Genomic DNA, 20,762 nt, shown 5'->3' on the forward strand with positions numbered 1-20,762 from the left:
CCCCCAGCCCTAATCCTCTAACCCTAACCCTCTAAACCCTAACCCTCCAGCTCTAACCCTCCAGCTCTAACCCTCCAGCCCTAACCCTCCAGCCCTAACCCTCCAGCCCTAACCCTCCAGCCCTAACCCTCCAGCCCTAACCCTCCAGCCCTAATCCTCCAGCCCTAACCCTCCAGCTCTAACCTTCCAGCCCTAACCCTCCAACCCTAAACCCCCAGCCCTAATCCTCCAGCTCTAACCCTCCAGCCCTAACCCTCTAGCCCTAACCCTCTAGCCCTAACCCTCTAGCCCTAATCCTCCAACCCTAACCCTCCAGCTCTAACCCTCTAGCCCTAACCCTCTAGCCCTAATCCTCCAACCCTAACCCTCCAACCCTAACCCTCCAGTTCTAACCCTCCAGCCCTAACCCTCTAGCCCTAATCCTCCAGCTCTAACCTTCCAGCCCTAACCCTCTAGCCCTAACCCTCCAACCCTAAACCCCCAGCCCTAACCCTCCAGCTCTAACCCTCTAGCCCTAACCCTCCAGCCCTAACCCTCCAACCCTAACCCTCTAGCCCTAACCCTCTAGCCCTAACCCTCTAGCCCTAACCCTCCAGCTCTAACCCTCTAGCCCTAGTCCTCTAACCCTAATCCTCTAAACCCTAAACCTCCAACCCTAACCCTCCAGCTCTAACCCTCCAGCCCTCACCCTCTAGCCCTAAACCTCTAGCCCTTAGCCTCTAGCCCTAACCCTAATCCTCCAACCCTAATCCTCTAAACCTTAACCCGAACTCCTTAACCTCCAACCCTCTAACCTGTAACTCTCACCCCAACCTCTAATCCAAACCTGAACCTCTGACCCTGTAACTCTAACCCTAACCCCTCAGCCCCTAATTCTCAGCCTCTAACCCTAACCTCTAACCCCTCAATCCTTACCCTTTACCCTCTAATCCTAACCCCTACCCTCTCTAATCTAACCCTAACCATCTGTCCTAACCATAACCTCTGAACCCTAACCCTCCTTCCTAACCCTAACCATCCTAATCCTACCCTCTCTAACCCCAACCCTCCTTCCCAACCCTAATCCATAACTCTGTTCCTAAACCCGAACCCTAACAATTATTTTTATTATTTTTGATGTTTTTTTGACTCAATCTGCTTTGGCATCATTTATTTTTTTTAATTATTAGCATGAACGACACAGCAAGATTTCTTTTTTGGCATTTTGGAGCCATGCTGCTTTTCTCCTAATGTATCAATTCCTTTTGTGTCCTTTGTCTACCTGCGTGTGCTGTGATGATCTGCGGCTTCCATCCTTCCCACGCGTACACGAACACGCACACGCACACGAACACGCATTAACCACGCCGCTCTTTTCATTCCCACATGAATTCACATGCAGCTTTAGAGAGACAAAAGACAAATGTCTCGTCTTGGCTTTGAACATCACCCCTGCAGCATGGCGGCTTTGCAAGCGGGCCCGTTAGAGATGGGAATTACCATCAAATGGACGGGAAATGGAATGCCTGAGTCTCACGGGGATCTGCGGGTTAACGAGGTGTGTGTTTTCCTGTGTGTGTCTGTGTGTGTAGAGTCTGCTTTGTACTTAACAGCATTTGTTTTTGTTACGTCCGGCTCTGACCAGAAGGTTAAAGGTCACTCCCGGGGTCCAACGACACGCTGTGCGTCAGCAGGATCCTCTGGACCCGGCTGTGGATCTGCTCCCAGTATGATGGACTGGACTCACTGGTCTGCAGCCTAGAGAGGGCGAACAACAGAGAAAAATGTCATGTGATATGTGCAAGGATACATCATGATTAGAAAGAGTTCTCTTTGCTACAGTGTAAGTGTTCTTTCGTCCATTAGAGGGCGCCACAGTCCCATGTAAAACTATTCCCAACTTGAATGGAAAGGACATGAGGTGTCTTGTGTTCCTTCCACAAATTCTGCTAAATCCCACGTTCACCACAGACAATGGTCACAAAAGGACGTCCACCTGCGTGCTCAGTGACATCGCTGTGGTTGTTTAGTCAGTGGTGGATAATTATTATGATTATTTTGTTCCTTTGGTTGTGTAAAGATAGAATTTATATTGGAGACTTTCTTCACTAAAACCTCAGTGAAATTAACCAGGCTCATTCAGCTTCTTATTTTGCAACAGGACATACATACATACATACATAAACATACATATATACATATAACATACACACATACGTACACACATCAATTTTTTAAACATACATGACCATATACATACATACATACATACATATGCACATACATACATTTAAGAACACATACATAAATACATAAACACATTAATACATATGCACATACATGCACACACATACATAAACACATACATACATATGCACATAAATACATATATACACACATACATACATACATAAACACATACATACATACACACACACAGACATACATACAAATTACATACAGACATACATACATACATACATACATACATACATACATACATACATACACACATTTTTAAACAAATACAAATAGACGGTGTGGACACTGAAAGGGTGAAGGGAAATACATTTCTGGGGATCACAATAGATGATCATAATCATAAGATAAAATATGACCTGGAAACTTCATATTACAAATATACAACATAAGGTGGCCAGAAATATTTCAAAAACAAACAAACAAACAAAATAACTTAAACTGTATTATGGAAAACAGGAAGTGAACAAATGTAACAGTTACTGATTGTAAAAGTACCAGATGGAGGGGTAGGATTTAATAAGCTTTGCTTCTTCCTACTCCTTTTGGACATGTGGAACTGGGAACTGATTATGGGATGCACTCAATTGTAATCTGATGCATGTTCAAATGAAATTAAACCATTACCACATACACACATACATACATATGCACATAATACATATATACACACATACATACATACATACATAAACACATACATACACACACAGACATGCATACAAATAACATACACGCATACGTACACATACATTTTTAAACACATACATACACACACATACATACATACATATGCACATACATACATTTATGAACACATACATACATAAATACATAAACACATTCATACATATGCACATACATACATTTATGAACACATACATACATAAATACATAAACACATTCATACATATGCACATACATACATACACACACATACATACATAAACACATACATATGCACATACACACAGACATACACACATACATATGTATGTATACATGTATGTGTATGTATGTATGTATACATTGTTTGTTATGTGCACATGTATGTATGTGTTTATGTATGTATGTATGTAAGTTTGCATGTATGTATGTATGTGCGTATGTATGTATGCATGCATGTATGTGCGTATGTATGCATGCATGCATGTATGTGTGTATGTATATATGTATATTGTATATATGTATGTATATGTGTATGTATATTTGTATGTATGTGCATATGTATATGTGTATATATATGTATGTATGTATATATGTATGTGCGTATGTATGTATGTATGTTTATGCATGTATGCATGCATGTATGTGTGTATGTATGTTTATGCATGTATGCATGCATGTATGTGTGTATGTATATATGTATGTATATTGTATATATGTATGTATGAGTATATATATTTGTATGTATGTGCATATGTATATATGTGTATATATAAGTATGTATATGTGTATAGATGTGTTTATAAATGTATGTGTGTATGTATATATGTATGTATATTGTATATATGTATGTATGAGTATATATATTTGTATGTATGTGCATATGTATATATGTGTATATATAAGTATGTATATGTGTATAGATGTGTTTATAAATGTATGTGTGTATGTATGTATGTATGTATGTATGTATGTATGTGCATATGTATGTGCATATGTATATATGTGTATATATAAGTATGTATATGTGTATAGATGTGTTTATAAATGTATGTGTGTATGTATGTATGTATGTATGTATGTATGTATGTGCATATGTATGTGCATATGTATGTCTGTATGTATGTAAGTATGTATAAGTGTATGTATAGATGTGTTTATAAATGTTTGTGTGTATATATGTATGTATGTATGTATGTATGTATGTATGTATGTATGTATGTATGTATGTATGTATGTATGTATGTATGTATGTATGTATGTATGTATGTATGTATGTATGTATGTATGTATGTATGTATGTATGTATGTATATGTTTATGTATGTGTTTATAAATGTATGTGTGCATGTATGCATGTTTGTAGTATGTATGTATGTATGTATGTATGTATGTATGTATGTATGTATGTATGTATGTATGTATGTATGTATGTATGTATGTATGTATGTATGTATGTATGTATGTATGTATGTATGTATGTATGTATGTATGTATGTATGTATGTATGTATGTATGTATGTATGTATGTATGTATGTATGTGTTAATAAATGTGTGCATGTATGTATGTGTGCATGTATGTATATGTGTATGTATGTTTTTATAAATGTATGTGTGTATATATGTATGTATGTATGTATGTATGTATGTATGTGTGTATATGTTTATAAATGTATGTGTGTATGTTTTTATAAATGTATGTGTGTATATATGTGTGTATGTATGTATAAATATATATGTGTATATGTTTATAAATGTAAGTGTGTATGTATGTGTGTGTATGTACATAAATAAACACATACAATAATACACATACAAACATATACATAAACACATACATACATACATAAACATACACATACACACGTACGTATATATGCTTTACATTGCAAATAGCATATTTACAATCCAAAGTCCTAACTTTACTTCCTGAGCTAGAATGCTTGTTGCTGTGTGGGGCATCACGTGTGCGACGATGCCATTATCGTCAGAAAAAAATGATCCTAATATTTAATTTTAATGCCCATATCAGACATTTAGATTACATCTTTTTCATTGATCTCATACTGTAATGTGTTGTGTCGGCACCAAAAAAAACCCCAATCAATTTTAAGGTACCAGGTAGTGCGGGGAGAAAAGGTGACATGATGAGGACGTGTGAAATAAAGAATGTCGTATCGCGTGTGAAACACAAATAATAAAGTCGCACATTCCACCTTATCAACACCCATTTGCTGCAAATTGGAAGGTGTTATGTTGGAAACTTCTTCTTCGTCTCCTCTTTCGTCCGCCTAACAAAGTCATCAAGGAGAAACACCAACAGTCTGGGATGTTGGAGCTTTAGGTCCTTCCAGATCCAACACAGGTCGTGCCCTTTTCCTTGGTGCTCTCATCTGGCACCGTGTTAGAATTCCACTTGGGACAAAACTATTGTTCATTTCCTGCAATTGACTTTGTGCCGAGATTGTCTATTGATTTTAATGTTTGCTTATGAGCTTTGAGGAGGACGAGGTGGAAGCTGCAACAAGGCAAACAACAACGCAACACGGGCCGCCGTCGGTGTGATCAAGTCGCAGCTGCGATGATCGATGACAAGGTCTCTTGTGAACGTATTAAAGGCGGCATCGGGTCAAACGCATCAGAGTGCGACAGCAACACAAATCAATACACTTTTTCCTCTTTTGTTTTCCCTCCTCGCCTTAGCCAGTAATGAACAAACATGACGAGACATCAGCGTCTGTCATTTAACAGGTGGAGTGGGAAGCCATCTTACATGTCACACACACACAGCAATGTATGACCACCAGCTCACAGGACGGCTCCCATCATTGACACAACAGGCAGGTTCCTCCTTTGTCTGTGTTCATCTTACAAGCAAACAACCATGTACGTATTTACTCAGCCGCCTTGGCAAGAATCCACAGCAACAGGACAAGGACATGGATTACCACGCTTCCTCATCCGGCAAACATGAAGAAACCAAGCGGTCTCTATATCCGAAAAGTTTCAAACCCAGACGTCAGAGGTCATATATTGTGACACTTTAGAATAGTCTGTGTTCAACTTGTATGGCAGTATAGAATGACCGTCCACTCAAAAAGAGGCAGCATACTGCCGTTATTATATCTAACAACACAAGTGAGAATAGAGAAGCGAGATAATTGTCAGTCAATCATGGTGGTGGTAGCGTCATGGTCATGTCTGCATGAGTGCTGCATACACTGAAGGAGCTGTGGTTAATTTGAGGGAAAACATGAACAAGTGAGTAGCAAGATAACTGTGTCTTGTCAGTCAGGTTGTGGTAGCGTCATGGTATAGGGCACTAATCACATCGTGACGGCGGTGGTAACATCATTGTCATGTGTATGAATGCTGCTGGCACTGGAGGAGTTGTGGTTCATTGATAGAAACATGAATTACACCAAGTGAGAATCAAGATAATCATTTCTTGATCATTTCTTCATTTCTTGATCAGCGTCATAATCTGAGGCTGTATGAGTGCTGCCTGCACTGGAGGAACTGTGGTTCATTGAGGCAAACATGAATTCCAACAAGTGAGTAGCAATATAATAGTGTCTTGCCGACACACAAGACTAGTGGTGCTTGTGTATGTATGAGCGGTCCTCGCACTGGAGGAGCTGCAGTTAATTGAGGAATTGGGGAACATGAATTCCAGCAAGTGAGAATGAAGATAAGCGTTTCTTGTGGACAGTCTAGCATAATCTGCGGCTGTATGAGTGCTGTCGGTTCACTGAGGAGCTGCGGTTCATTGAAGAAACAAATGAAAAGCAAGCTAATCACATCGTGTCAGTGGTGGTAACATCATTGTCATGTGTATGAATGCTGCTGGCACAGGAGGAGTTGCGGTTCAAGATAATCATTTTTGTAGACAGTGTATCATGGTGGTAGCGCGATAATCTGGGGCTGCATGAGTGCTGTCAGCACTCATACAACATCATTGTCATGTGTATGAATGCGAATGGAGGAGTTGCGAATGACAATGAAGATAAGCGTTTCTTGTGGACAGTCTAGCATAATCTGCGGCTGTATGAGTGCTGTCTGTTCATTGAGGAGCTGCGGTTCATTGAAGAAAATATTGTGTCGGTGGTGGTAACACCATTTTCATGTGTATGAATGCTCATGGCAATGTCTTGCCGACAGATACAACTAGTGGTGCTTGTATATGCATGAGTGGTCCTCGCAATGGAGGAGCTGCGGTTAATTGAGGGGAACATGAATTCCAGCAAGTGAGAATGAAGATAAGCGTTTCTTGTGGACAGTCTAGCACAGGGGTGCTCACACTTTTTCAGCATGCGAGCTACTTTTAAAATGACCGAGTCAAAATGATCTACCCACTACAAAAATGCAAAACATCTATTTATTTTCAAATGTATTGAGGATTATTTGTACGTACAATGTATGTTGATGTACCTTACATAACCAAATGAGCCAATATTGCAAAACACACATAATTAACTATTAACATTTTTTTGTAATTACCTGAGTTTACTTTGATGACTTGCACTGAATTGAACCAGCCAGGGATGCATAGTCCGGACAGTAGCTGCTGATAGCCAGCCTCAAGCACACTTCCAAATGTTTATCAGTCATGGATAATATCCGTATCACAATATCCGTATAATATTCCATATCCGTACGGAAGTGATATGTTTTTTGCCTTTTTACTTGGTCCAGTTTTTGCCTTTTTACTTGGTCCAGCTCCTTCACTCATTTTAGTGACCATAAACTTTAGCGAGGGCTTAAAATCTCGCAATTCGCCGGCTAGCTTAGCACTTTGCATCGTTGTTTACGCATGAGCGGTGACCTAAAGGTCAAAATTCAGTTGTCATATGATTGGGTGTCCTGTATGTCAATCAAGTAACGGGGATGGATGATAGGCTGACATCGTAAGTTCTGCTGCACTTAGAGACGTTGTTTGATTTGATTGGTCGCCCGAAGGGCAACATTCAGTTGTCATCTGAATGGCTGCCCTGTATATCAATCAAGTGACGGCATTGATGCTGGGATGATATTTTTGTAATGTCACGCCGCGATCGACCAGCGATCGACCAGTACCACCTCCGCGATCGACCGGTAGCTCGCGATCGACTTAATGAGCACCCCTGGTCTAGCATAATCTGCGGCTGTATGAGTGCTGTCGGTTCATTGAAGAAAACATGAATTCCAACAAATGAAAAGCAAGCTAATCACATTGTGTCGGTGGTGGTAACACCATTGTCATGTGTATGAATGCTGCTGGCACTGGAGGAGTTGCGGTTCAAAATAATCATTTCTTGTCGACAGTGTATCATGGTGGTGGTAGCGCCATAATCTGGGGCTGTATGAGTGCTGTCAGCACTGGAAGACTTGCAGTTCATTGAGGGAAACGTGAGTAACAAGATCATTTTGGTGGCGGTAGTGTCATGTGTATGCATGAGTGCTGCTGGCACCAGAGAGCTGCGGTTCATTGACTGAAACATCAATTCCAACATGTGAGAAGCAAGACAATTTTGTTTTGTTGACAGTCTAGCATGGTGGTGGTAGCGTCATAATCTGAGGCTGTATGAGTGCTGCCTGCATTGAGGCAAACATGAATTCCAACAAGTGAGTAGCAATATAATTGTGTCTTGCCGACAGACAAAACTAGTGGTGCTTGTATATGCATGAGTGGTCCTCGCTCTGGAGGAGCTGCGGTTAATTGAGGGGAACATGAATTCCAGCAAGTGAGAATGAAGATAAGCGTTTAATGTGGACAGTCTAGCATAATGTGTATTGCTGTATGAGTGCTGTCGGCACTGCAAGAGTTGCGGTTTCATTGAGAGAAACATATGGAGTTCTAGCACTAGCTTGAGTATCTTAAGTTTTTATGTAAAGAAAACAAACTTTTGTGAGGGTGCAAAGATGTCTTCTACCTTTCCCTGTGGGAGCGCTTGGATGTCGCAAGGCTTCTATACTGAGACACAGTCGAGGCGGAGGCCTTCCTCTGAGGACTCCGGGTCAGGTCACCTTGTCTGAATGACGACCCAGGAGACGACCACACAGAACGTGACCCCGCCTGCTTGGGTAAAACAAGTTTGAGGTGGAATAAAGTTTACTTTCTCTCACATGAAGAAGTAAGATATGTACAGTACATAGAAGCAAATGCAGACTAAATACTGTAAATGATCATTCCCCACAGGACTTACCCTGGATGTTCCGGGTCTGAAAGGGCCAACGAGGGCACCTGTAAAGACAAGGACATAAATGCTTGTCGTTCCATATCGTTTGAAATGATAATAACTTTATATCGAAAAAGGCACTCGTTTTGGGGGATTTTTGTGTTTGTTTGATTTAAATGCCAGACAAAATAATACATGTATGTATGTATGTATATATGTAAGTATGTATGTATGTATATGTTTATGTACGTGTTTATAATGTATGTATGTATGTATGTATGTATGTATGTATGTATGTATGTATGTATGTATGTATGTATGTATGTATGTATGTATGTATGTATGTATGTATGTATGTATGTATGTATGTATGTATGTATGTATGTATGTATGTATGTATGTATGTATGTATGTATGTATGTATGTATGTATGTATGTATGTATGTATGTATGTATGTATGTATGTATGTATTTGTGTATGTATGTATTTGTGTATGTGTGTATGTAAGTATGTATATGTATGTCTTTATAAATGTATGTTTGTATGTGCATATGTATGTATGTCTTTATAAATGTATGTGTGTATGTGCATATGTATGTATGTATGTATGTATGTATGTATGTATGTGGTTATGTATGCATGTATATGTTTATGTACGTGTTTAGAATGTATGTGTATGTATGTATGTATGTATGTATGTATGTATGTATGTATGTATGTATGTATGTATGTATGTATGTATGTATGTATGTATGTATGTATGTATGTATGTATGTATGTATGTATGTATGTATGTATGTATGTATGTATGTATGTATGTATGTATGTATGTATGTATGTATGTATGTATGTATGTATGTATGTATGTATGTATGTCTTTATAAATGTATGTGTGTATGTGCAAATGTATGTGTGTATGTATGTATGTATGTATGTATGTATGTATGTATGTATGTATGTATGTATGTATGTATGTATGTATGTATGTATTTGTGTATGTGTGTATGTAAGTATGTATATGTATGTCTTTATAAATGTATGTGTGTATGTGTGTATGTGTGTATGTGTGTATGTGCGTATGCATGCATGCATGCATGTATGTATGTATGTATGTATGTATGCATGTATGTATGTATGCATGTATGTATGTATGTATGTATGTATGTATGTATGTATGTATGTATGTATGTATGTATGTATGTATGTATGTATGTATGTATGTATGTATGTATGTATGTATGTATGTATGTATGTATGTATGTATGTATGTATGTATGTATGTATGTATGTCTTTATAAATGTATGTGTGTATGTGCAAATGTATGTGTGTATGTATGTATGTATGTATGTATGTATGTATGTATGTATGTATGTATGTATGTATGTATGTATGTATGTATGTATGTATGTATGTATTTGTGTATGTGTGTATGTAAGTATGTATATGTATGTCTTTATAAATGTATGTGTGTATGTGTGTATGTGTGTATGTGTGTATGTGCGTATGCATGCATGCATGCATGTATGTATGTATGTATGTATGTATGCATGTATGTATGTATGCATGTATGTATGTATGTATGTATGTATGTATGTATGTATGTATGTATGTATGTATGTATGTATGTATGTATGTGAAAGGGCCAACGAGGGCACCTGTAAAGACAAGGACACTGATGCTTGTCGTTCCATATCGTTTGAAATGATAATAACTTGCTTTGATGGATGCTGTGCTGCATTCTATGGAAAATGGCATTAGTTTGGGGGGGATTTTTGTGTTTGTTTGATTTAAATGCCAGACAAAAAAAGACTGCTTTTGTAAAGGAACAAATGCACCAAATGAGGCAATTATGAAGCCTCTCATAAAAACACAGAATGCAAAAGGGCAAACTTTGGTTCGTATTTGCTGCGTGTCAGAGGGCCGTGGGAGATCACCCAATTTCATAACATAATTGGGCTGAATTGGTCTTATTCGCTACTAATATTGTATTATTGTTCATCTCGCTGTGCCAGTGACGAACAGTGACAGAAAGAAGAATGAAATGCTCTTCCACTAGATGGCAGAATGTACAGAATTAATCTGTTGCTATATACACAATATGTGTACAACGAGATGGGGCGGATCTGGTTGCCGTATCATGATTGCCCTTGAGGGCGTTCACACAACAAAGCTGCTCAGTTAACCTGCATTTGCTTTGAAAAAATATTTGTATTAATTTGCTTATTGTATGTGCACAACATTAAGAAAAAATAAAAATACGATAACTATTAAGATAATTAGTAAGATCATTCTAAATAATAATACATAATTATCTTAATAATAATAAATAATAATTATAAATTATAATAAATAATACACACTAAGATAATTATTTATTATTATTAATATATCCTCATTATATTATTATTATGATAATTCTAAATAATAATAAATAATTATCTTAAGAATAATAAATAATAATTATAAATTATAATAAATAATAATAAATAATACACATTAAGATAATTATTTATTATTATTAATATTATTACTCATTATTATTATGATAATTCTAAATAATAATAAATAATTATCTTAAGAATAATAAATAATAATCATAAATTATAAGAAATAATAATAAATAATTATTAAGATAATTATTTGTTGATGCTACATAATCTTTGTTGTATTAATTTTTCATTAAATAAACGTTATTTGTTTACAATTGCGGCTGCAAGACAGTCGAGTGGTTAGACCTTACAGCTAGGAGACCAAGGTTCAATTCCATCCTTATCCTCATCCGGGTCGTGGGGGTGCTGGAGCCTATCAGAGCTGTCTTCAGGCAAAGGGTCGCCAGCCAATCACAGGGCAAATATAAACAAACAAGTTGCCAATTAACCTAACATGTTTTTGGAATGTGGGAGGAAGGCGGAATACCGGAGAAAACCCACGCATGCACGAGGAGAACATGCAGACTGGAATTGAATTCGTGTTTCTTAGCTGTGAAGCCTGCAAGCTAACCACTCTTCCACGGTGCAGCCCAATTGGCATTATTTGATTTTAATTACAATGATATAAACCTGCTGTAATACAAGATCATTGATTTGGTTAATTATGTGTATTTGTTGATTGGATTTTTTTAAATGGTATAGGTTTATAGAGACAGAATACAAAATACAGATTATTATTATTATTATCGTTCCATTTGCATTGAAGAAGACATCTTCAATATAATCCCCAAAGAGGATTATTGTACGTGCACATAGCTTTATTCATAATTACGCTAATCATTTCTTTGTTTACGATTGACATTATTTTATTTGCTCCATTTATTGCGAATGAAATCCCCCTCCAACAAGTGGTTGTTTTCACGATGAGTATTTGCGGATGGCTGCAGGCTACTTGCTCTGTGAAACATACCTGTGTCGTCATCTAGGAAGCTGACCGTGTGGCAACAGTGCATACCACTCCCCTGCGGCGACGAGGGAAAGGTTTCCATCCAACTGCTGGAAGTCGAAACCTGTCGACGTGAAACACAGCGGCATCAACACATCAGCCATTTTTTCATTTTCAGCCTGTGTCAGAATGAAGCAAATTGCCTGTAAAAAAAAAAAAAAAGGTGCTCTTTCTAGTGATGTGTCTCCTGTTGATGCCACTTCATTAGGTATCTATTTGTTAATTGCAGTTGGACTCCAATTAACGGGGTTAATTGTCCACAGGAGACTCCCTCAGGAAAAGCAGAGCAGTGTTGTTGTTTTCCGGTAAATTCCATTCCCGGCTTAATCTCTCCATTTAATAATAGTGCACTCAGTGATTTTGGTAGTTGGGGTTAGGCTGCGTGTCAAAATAAAGAGGTGGAAATAGATGGCAAATGTATGTCCCCCATGAATATGTCTTAAAAAAACACACACACACACACAAATATATTGTGTTCACAAATAACCACCTCAACTAAGCTCTTTAGAATCCCTGGGTGAAACATTGTCAGTGATGTCACAATCCATTAGCAGCTCAGGTGAAAAGATTAACAATGTACTTTTATTGTCCACTTAATCCTGCTGCTGTATTCGTAATGTTCACATTTCGGGACGCTCCCTAAGAGCTGCACTCAAGTGTTGCATGAAATCATTCAAAGATAATCATGCTCGCTTTTGATTGACATTGTCTATGTCTGTCGTGCGGGGTATCGATTTGACGCAAAAAGTACACAAGTAATTTCCATGGAAAATTGTGAAAGGTGTGAAACATGTACCAAGAAGAAACCATTCACATTTGGTGCAAGTCCAGATAATTTTTTTTCTTGTTTTTAATTTCATAATGGAACTGCATACTGCAAAATGGATTTCTGCTCATCAATTTCAAACCTAGTTTTTCCTGCAGTCTACTTTAGTAGTAGTAGTAGTAGAGCGTAGACAACAAATCTACAATTTTTTAAACATAATTAGAGCCCTCAAGACATGAAATAGCAACCCTAAAGTAACCTTTATGCTTGTATTGCCCAATATAGTAGACCTAAATAAAACACGTGCCTTCTTAGTGTCTCTTTAAACATAGACACTAAGTTTCTTTTTAAACATAATTAGAGCCCTCAAGACATGAAATAACAACCCTATAGTAACCTTTATGCTTGTATTACCTAATATAGTAGACCTAAATAAAACACGTGCCTTCTTATTGTCTCTTTAAACATAGACACAAAGTTTCTTTTTAAACATAATTAGAGCCCTCAAGACATGAAATAACAACCCTATAGTAACCTTTATGCTTGTATTACCCAATATAGTAGACCTAAATAAAACACGTACCTTCTTAGTGTCTCTTTAAACATAGACACTAAGTTTCTTTTTAAACATAATTAGAGCCCTCAAGACATAAAATAACAACCCTATAGTAGCCTTTATGCTTCTATTACCCAATATAGTAGACCTAAATAAAATACCAGAAAGTTGCTAGTTGCTTGTTTGGAAAACAGAATCTAAAGCGGTCTGAAAACAAAGTTGGCAACACTGATCCTTCTTGCAACATCTTCTTATTCTCTGAGTGTGTATGAGGTGTGTTAAGAAGCTGAGTGGTTGGAACGACAAAATGCACTTCTGCCACCTTGTGGCCGTTTTTCCAGCTTAAAACTGCACCAAATGTTCGCTTTTCCATTATGGAGTTGCATCATCAACTCTTTCTTAGCGAATGAGTAAATAGTTTTGATTCATAATATTAGAAAAATACCAAAAAGTTGGTAGTTGCTTGTTTGGAAAACAGAATCTAAAGCTGTGTGAGAAAACTAAGTTTGGTGACACTGATCCTTCCTGCAACATCTTCTTATTCTCTGAGTGTGTATGAGGTGTGTTAAGAAGCTGAGTGGTTGGAACGTCAAAATGCACTTCTGCCACCTTGTGGCCGTTTTTCCAGCTTAAAACTGCGCCAAATGTGCGCTCTTCCATTATGGAGTTATATCATCACCTCTTTGTTAGCGAATGAGTTAATAATTTTGATTTATAATATTTAGAAAAATACCAGAAAGTTGGTAGTTGCTTGTTTGGAAAACAGAATCTAAAGCTGTGTGAGAAAACTAAGTTGGCGACACTGAGGATCAGTGTCTTGCAAAATCTTCTTATTCTCTGAGTGTACGAGTTAATAATTTTGATTTATAATATTTAGAAAAATACCAGAACGTTGCTAGTCGCTGTGAGAAAACTAAGTTGGCGACACTGATCCTTCTTGCAACATCTTCTTATTCTCTGAGCGTACGAGTTAATAATTTTGATTTATAATATTTAGAAAAATACCAGAATGTTGCTAGTCGCTGTGAGAAAACTAAGTTGGCGACACTGATCCTTCTTGCAACATCTTCTTATTCTCTGAGTGTAGGAGTTAATAATTTTGATTTATAATATTTAGAAAAATACCAGAACGTTCCTAGTCGCTGTGAGAAAAGTAAGTTAGCGACACTGATCCTTCTTGCAACATCTTCTTATTCTCTGAGTGTACGAGTTAATAATTTTGATTTATAATATTTAGAAAAATACCAGAATGTTGCTAGTCGCTGTGAGAAAACTAAGTTGGCGACACTGATCCTTCTTGCAACATCTTCTTATTCTCTGAGTGTACGAGTTAATAATTTTGATTTATAATATTTAGAAAATACCAGAACGTTGCTAGTCGCTGTGAGAAAACTAAGTTGGTGACACTGATCCTTCTTGCAACATCTTCTTATTCTCTGAGTGTACGAGTTAATAATTTTGATTTATAATATTTAGAAAAATACCAGAACGTTCCTAGTCGCTGTGAGAAAACTAAGTTAGCGACACTGATCCTTCTTGCAACATCTTCTTATTCTCTGAGTGTGTATGAGGTGTGTTAAGAAGCTGAGTGGTTGGAACGACAAGCTACATTCAGTCCCATTATAATGCGTTTGTGATTCTCCATGAACAAGGAAGTAGCTGAGAAACAAAAATAGTACGGGACGGACATTAACTAGGATGAATGTACGCCGGTACCAACCAGAAATGGAGGCCGGCTCGCCGTCTCCTTCCTGAAGTAGTATGGCCCGAGCTGAAGGTGACCGAGCCTCTGCTCTGGATCCATGGACAGCTGGCACATTTTTCGTTGGGTGTACGGGGACAGAGCCCTCGACATGGAGGCGACGGTGGGCTGCTGGTAGCCTGGTCCCACATATTTGCGGGAAATATGGCGGAAGAAGGGCGGAGAGGGAGAACGTCTAGATTTGGACAATCGTGAAGACCCTTCCGACGTCTGCAAGAGGACATAAAGAAGATGTAATTATAAGAAAAAAAAACTTACAGGTGTCCAAGTCCAGTCAAGGTGAAAGACAACATTTGCTTCTTGTTTCAGACAAACTATTGAAATAATTCAGCTTTATTGTTACAACAACGAGCACTGAATTACCACAATAACTCTAATGATCGCTAACATCATTCTCCAATGCAAAAAGTCACTTCCTGTAGGTAATGGCATCCAGGGATAAATAAGACAATTCAGATAAAACCGTCCTTTCACTGTAATATAATAAGAAAGGTGCATTTAGGCAGCTAGAGTGCCATTTAGGGAAATCAGACAAGCACTAAAACTGTTTTTAAGTCAAGCTAAATGACGAATGTTCATTGGAGTAAAGCTGGATTTAATTGAATCAAGCAAATATGCTTCTTATCCCATTCCGTCGACTAGCATGCACTCACCGCTTTCCGACGCGTGGGGTTAGTCTCCCTGTCCTGCAGATGGAGACGAATTAGTGCATTGGGATTAAAACAGGATGGTTAAGGTTTGTTACATTCAGGAACATCACGCCGTTACATTCACGCAAAAAAACAAAACAAAAATGTGTATAAGAATAAACATAAATAATAATAAACTGGACATAAAATAAGCAATAAAGCAGATTTGCCGTTTCAACCCTCAAGTGTATCAGTAGTTACAGAAGGACACTTACAGGTGATCCGCCGCTCTCTTCAATGAACGACATCACGGAAAACGCCACCATGGGCAAGACTCCCTGGAGACAAGCGACACAAGACGGGTGACATATTTAACCGAGAAACGGAGGTGACAAAAGCGACAGATACACGCCCAGAAGGCCAATTTGGGCCCGTGTTGAAATTGCAGGACTGACAGTGATGTTTTGACAATATAGCATTACAGAGGAGGACTGACAATCAAATTGACAAAAGTATTGGGACAGCTGGCCATTACACCCCCAGGAAATGAAGATGGGAGAACGTATGGACATGTTCTATCCTTGCAGCTACTTCTCTCATGGCAAGACATTAGCGAGGTCAGTGGTACTCACGCTGAATCTAAATGAACTCAAAGACAAATATAAGGCATGTCTGTGTGTCTATATAGCTACACGACCGCTCAAAAGTTTGGGATCGCTTGCAAATTTCTTTGTTTTTCAAAGAAAAACACAATTTCATGCATTTCACAAACAATTTTTTCCATATCACACACAATGAAAATGAATGAGATGTACATTTTTGCATAGAGGCCTACTATCAACAACTGTCAGTCCTCTGCATCAATCTCCTGGTATGGCTGCTAATCCAAGTTCATCATTTTATAAGGCTAATAGATGATTAGAAAAGCCATCTAAAAATCCTAACTAAAACTAAAATCTCTTACCATGCTGTTAACTACTCCCTTCAATAGAGCAGCACAAACTGGGTCTAACAAGGACAGAAAAACGCTGCACAACTGTGCAAGAAGAAACAAAGAAACAAACAAGAATTATTCCATATGATCGGTGTTGGAATCAATTTCACCCATGGATGATTGGTATCAAAATCGGCAACATAAATCCCTCGTATTTACAAAGTCTGTGCTCCAACTACAAAAAATTCAATTTATTGACTTGGAATCCTATATTGTGGAAATTAATTTATCGCTGGCAGGTCTAACAAGGACAGAAAAACGATGCAAAATCTATTAATAAATCATGCTGGAAAAGCCATCTAAAAATCGTAACTAAAACTAAAATCTCTTACCATGCTGTTAACTACTCCCTTCAGAGAGCAGCACAAACTGGGTCTAACAAGGACAGAAAAACGCTGCACAAATATCTGAGAGTGTGTAGTTTAAGACAAAGACGCCTCACAGGTCGTCACCTGGCAGCTGCGCTAAATAGTAGCCGTCAAACACCAGTGTCAGTATCAACAGTGAAGCGGCCACTTCAGGATGCTGGACTTCATAGCAGGACTGCCAAGAAAAAGCCAAAAAAATGTCCAAGTGATCCCAAACTTTTAAGCGGTAGTGTATATCGGTCTATATAACTAACTAACTACAGTGGTATGAAAAGGTTTGGGCACCCCTGATTGGAGGTTGTTCTCTTTGCATCTCATAAGAGTTGAAAATAATATTAAATCGGTGGTGTGATTTAAAACAGGCTGTCCATGCTCAGAAGCCATCAAACCTGACTCAACTGGAGATGTTTCGGAAAGAATAATGGTCCAAAATACTTTCAACCAGAATCCAGAACCTCATTGAAAGCATTTCTTTCTGCAAAAGGAGGATCTTTTAAATATTGATGTCATTTTTCTTTGTTGGGGTGCCCAAATTTATGCACCTGCTACTTTAGTTTACACTCTAAATGTCACAAAAATGAGTAGCTCTCACAAAAAAACATGTAGGGAGACCACTGCTGTTTCTAAGCGGATGTGTGCTGGTGACTGGTTGGCCATTTTGCTGTTGAACATTGTTTTTGCTGCTGTAATATATTAGAAAAGAACAAAGAATATAGAAGCCAGCCTACACCAAGTCTGGAGGACTTTGCCATCATCTGAGCATCTCTCTCAGCATTCTGTGCATCTCTCCGTGCAGCATCTTCAGTGGAAGTGACAGTGGGACCAGGTTGTAGGAAGTATAAGCTGTTTTCTGCCATGGTGGCAAGTGTCTTGGACTCTGGGACCAGAAAAACACCAAGTAACTTACATAATACACATATACAGTATGTTTGTGCACAAATGCTCTAAATCGTACCTGGAAACGCCAACTGAATCAGCTCAAAATATGTTGTGTCAGCTACAGTAGGACGGGAACACACACACACACACATAGAAGTGCAGTCAGTGTAGCAGCTAATAGCCCGCACGCTTGCACAGCAGAGGATGCGGGACTCAAGCGATGAGGAAGCAACTCTCAGGAGAGCCATTTACCTTTTAGGAGGTCAACCACAGCAGCCGGGTCAACAACGCCGGGGAAAGTCTGGTGTAACATCGACAAAGTAAATCAATACGTTTAACAAGGTTAGCCTGTCAACACAGGTGAGGGGATACAAGCCAGGGTTGTGTTTTCCACAACATTCCCTTATTCGGAGTCATCCGTCTCACCTTTTCAAAAAACAATCTCTGACGGAAGTGCAGTGGGAAGCGTGGCGGCAAGCAGGAAGTTCTCCGATACTGTCCCATGATGCAAACGCTGACGTAGATGTCGCCTTTCTTAAACAGGGACACGCCGGGACATATGACCTACATGCAGACAGGTTTTTAATGTGTACTTTTATGATGTACTGCGGAGATGCTTTTATTATCCTGCAGATGCACAAAAATGATGTGGCTATATGTTAAAATTAATCAGCCATTGTATATCATACAGAAGCTAATGAAGCGTGAAGGGGCCAGATCTCCTTTCAACAAACAAATCAGTTTCATATGAGGAACTTTGACAAAGAAGACATCATAAAGTTAATGAGATGTTTCCGCACCATGATATATTTCAGCTAACTGTCCTTATGCTTACCACTTGCATCGATACGTAATTCAAAGCCTCCTGAGAGCCAGATGAATATATTTCTGCATTAAATATATGTCTAGAGTAAAAAACAATATGCCACAATAGCTTTTTAAGTCAGATTATGTATTTTTTTATGCAACTGTTTTGATGAATCACGAGAGGAACACATTTTTTTTTTTGTTATAAAACTGAAATATTCAAAATACACACCCATTCACAACCCAGCAAATTTGAGGACAAGCTATTCTTTGAAAATGGGCTGCTTTATAAAACATATTTAAAAAATAAATTTAAATAAAATAAATAAAATAAATAAAATAAATAAAATAAATAAAATAAATAAAATAAATAAAATAAATAAAATTCACGACCCAGCAAATTTGAGGACAAGTTATTCTTTGAAAATGGGCTGCTTTATAAAACATATTTAAAAAATAAATTTAAATAAAATAAATTTAAATAAAATAAATTTAAATAAAATAAATTTAAATAAATAAAATAAATAAAATAAATAAAATAAATAAATTTGATGCTCACACTATAAAATTATTACATTATTTTTTCGAGATTTCGCACTTTGTTTGGTGGTCCTTGAATTCGAGTTTATCTCAATTATTCGTAACCCCCACAAAAAGCCGGGCTCTACTCTATAGCTCTACTCGCCTATGTATTATTAATTTTCAATTCTTATAGTTATATTAAAATTATACAGGGAAAACAACTTGAAAAAAAAGGAAATTGAGTTTCACTTGGTTTTTGCGATTGTTTATATTTTAAGCCAAACGTTTTGAGTTCAATTATGAATGATAGTGCAAGCATCACTTTTATTTTCATCACCATATTTTATGTAAAAAGTAGTATTAAGTCCCCATGTCCACTACAGAAGAAAACTATATGTTGTTTTCAGTGTCTTAAAATTATTTTATGTCAAACAAAACAAAAAGTTATTAAAATGTTTACTAATGTAAAAGCTGTTGCTAACTACCGAGCACAAAATAGTAGTCCTGTTTCATGGCTGGTATTGCGCTTGCGCACATTTCTTTAAAACAGGAAGTGATATGTCGCTTTATTTTCTGTATTGTAATGGGAAAATGACCAAAAAATGACGTTATTTTCTATTGTACAGCTTCCCAATGACGGTCGTTTGAAATATTACAGTTAACAGGTAACTATTAGCGCCACGAACTTGACTAAAATCGCTAGAGTTAATAAGAAACTACTATGGAGATTTGCCCTAATGTTAAGCTAACCTAACACAGCGACGACAAAATGGAACACTTACTCTGTTAATGTCCAAAAAAACCTTGCATTTCAGAGACTTTCGGTGAGGCTCGGTGAAAGAAATCTTTTTCGTAGCCATTTAAGACAAGCCTGGAAAAAGCTCGTTGTCATAGCTACCAAAACAACCCGCGAGCGGAAGTCGCTAAAGTCATGTGACTAAGTGACCAATACAAAGCCGCCTCTCATGTGACGTCACGTG

The 20,762-nt window shown here is 37.7% G+C and overlaps 1 protein-coding gene across 2 annotated transcripts; it reads right to left on the bottom strand.

Annotated features, from left to right (window-relative positions):
• Positions 1-932: 932 nt before the first annotated feature.
• On the bottom strand, positions 933-20,707 carry spata6 (spermatogenesis associated 6). Of its 2 annotated transcripts, none has more exons than XM_058073280.1 (12): positions 20,565-20,707; positions 18,880-19,017; positions 18,706-18,754; positions 18,530-18,571; positions 18,303-18,451; positions 16,488-16,550; positions 16,237-16,269; positions 15,542-15,793; positions 12,464-12,563; positions 9,090-9,127; positions 8,817-8,962; positions 933-1,737 (listed from the first exon to the last, which is right to left on the bottom strand). In XM_058073280.1, the coding sequence occupies exons 1-12, from the start codon at positions 20,640-20,642 to the stop codon at positions 1,629-1,631; spliced, it is 1,197 nt and encodes a 398-aa protein (XP_057929263.1). In that variant the 5' UTR covers positions 20,643-20,707; the 3' UTR covers positions 933-1,628. The 2 variants fall into 2 exon arrangements, with proteins under 2 accessions (XP_057929263.1, XP_057929264.1); XM_058073281.1 differs by having other exon boundaries at positions 934-1,737; positions 8,817-8,959.
• Positions 20,708-20,762: the final 55 nt, after the last annotated feature.

Source organism: Doryrhamphus excisus, chromosome 5 (assembly GCF_030265055.1).
Source record: "Doryrhamphus excisus isolate RoL2022-K1 chromosome 5, RoL_Dexc_1.0, whole genome shotgun sequence".
Classification (NCBI taxonomy): Eukaryota; Metazoa; Chordata; class Actinopteri; order Syngnathiformes; family Syngnathidae; genus Doryrhamphus; species Doryrhamphus excisus.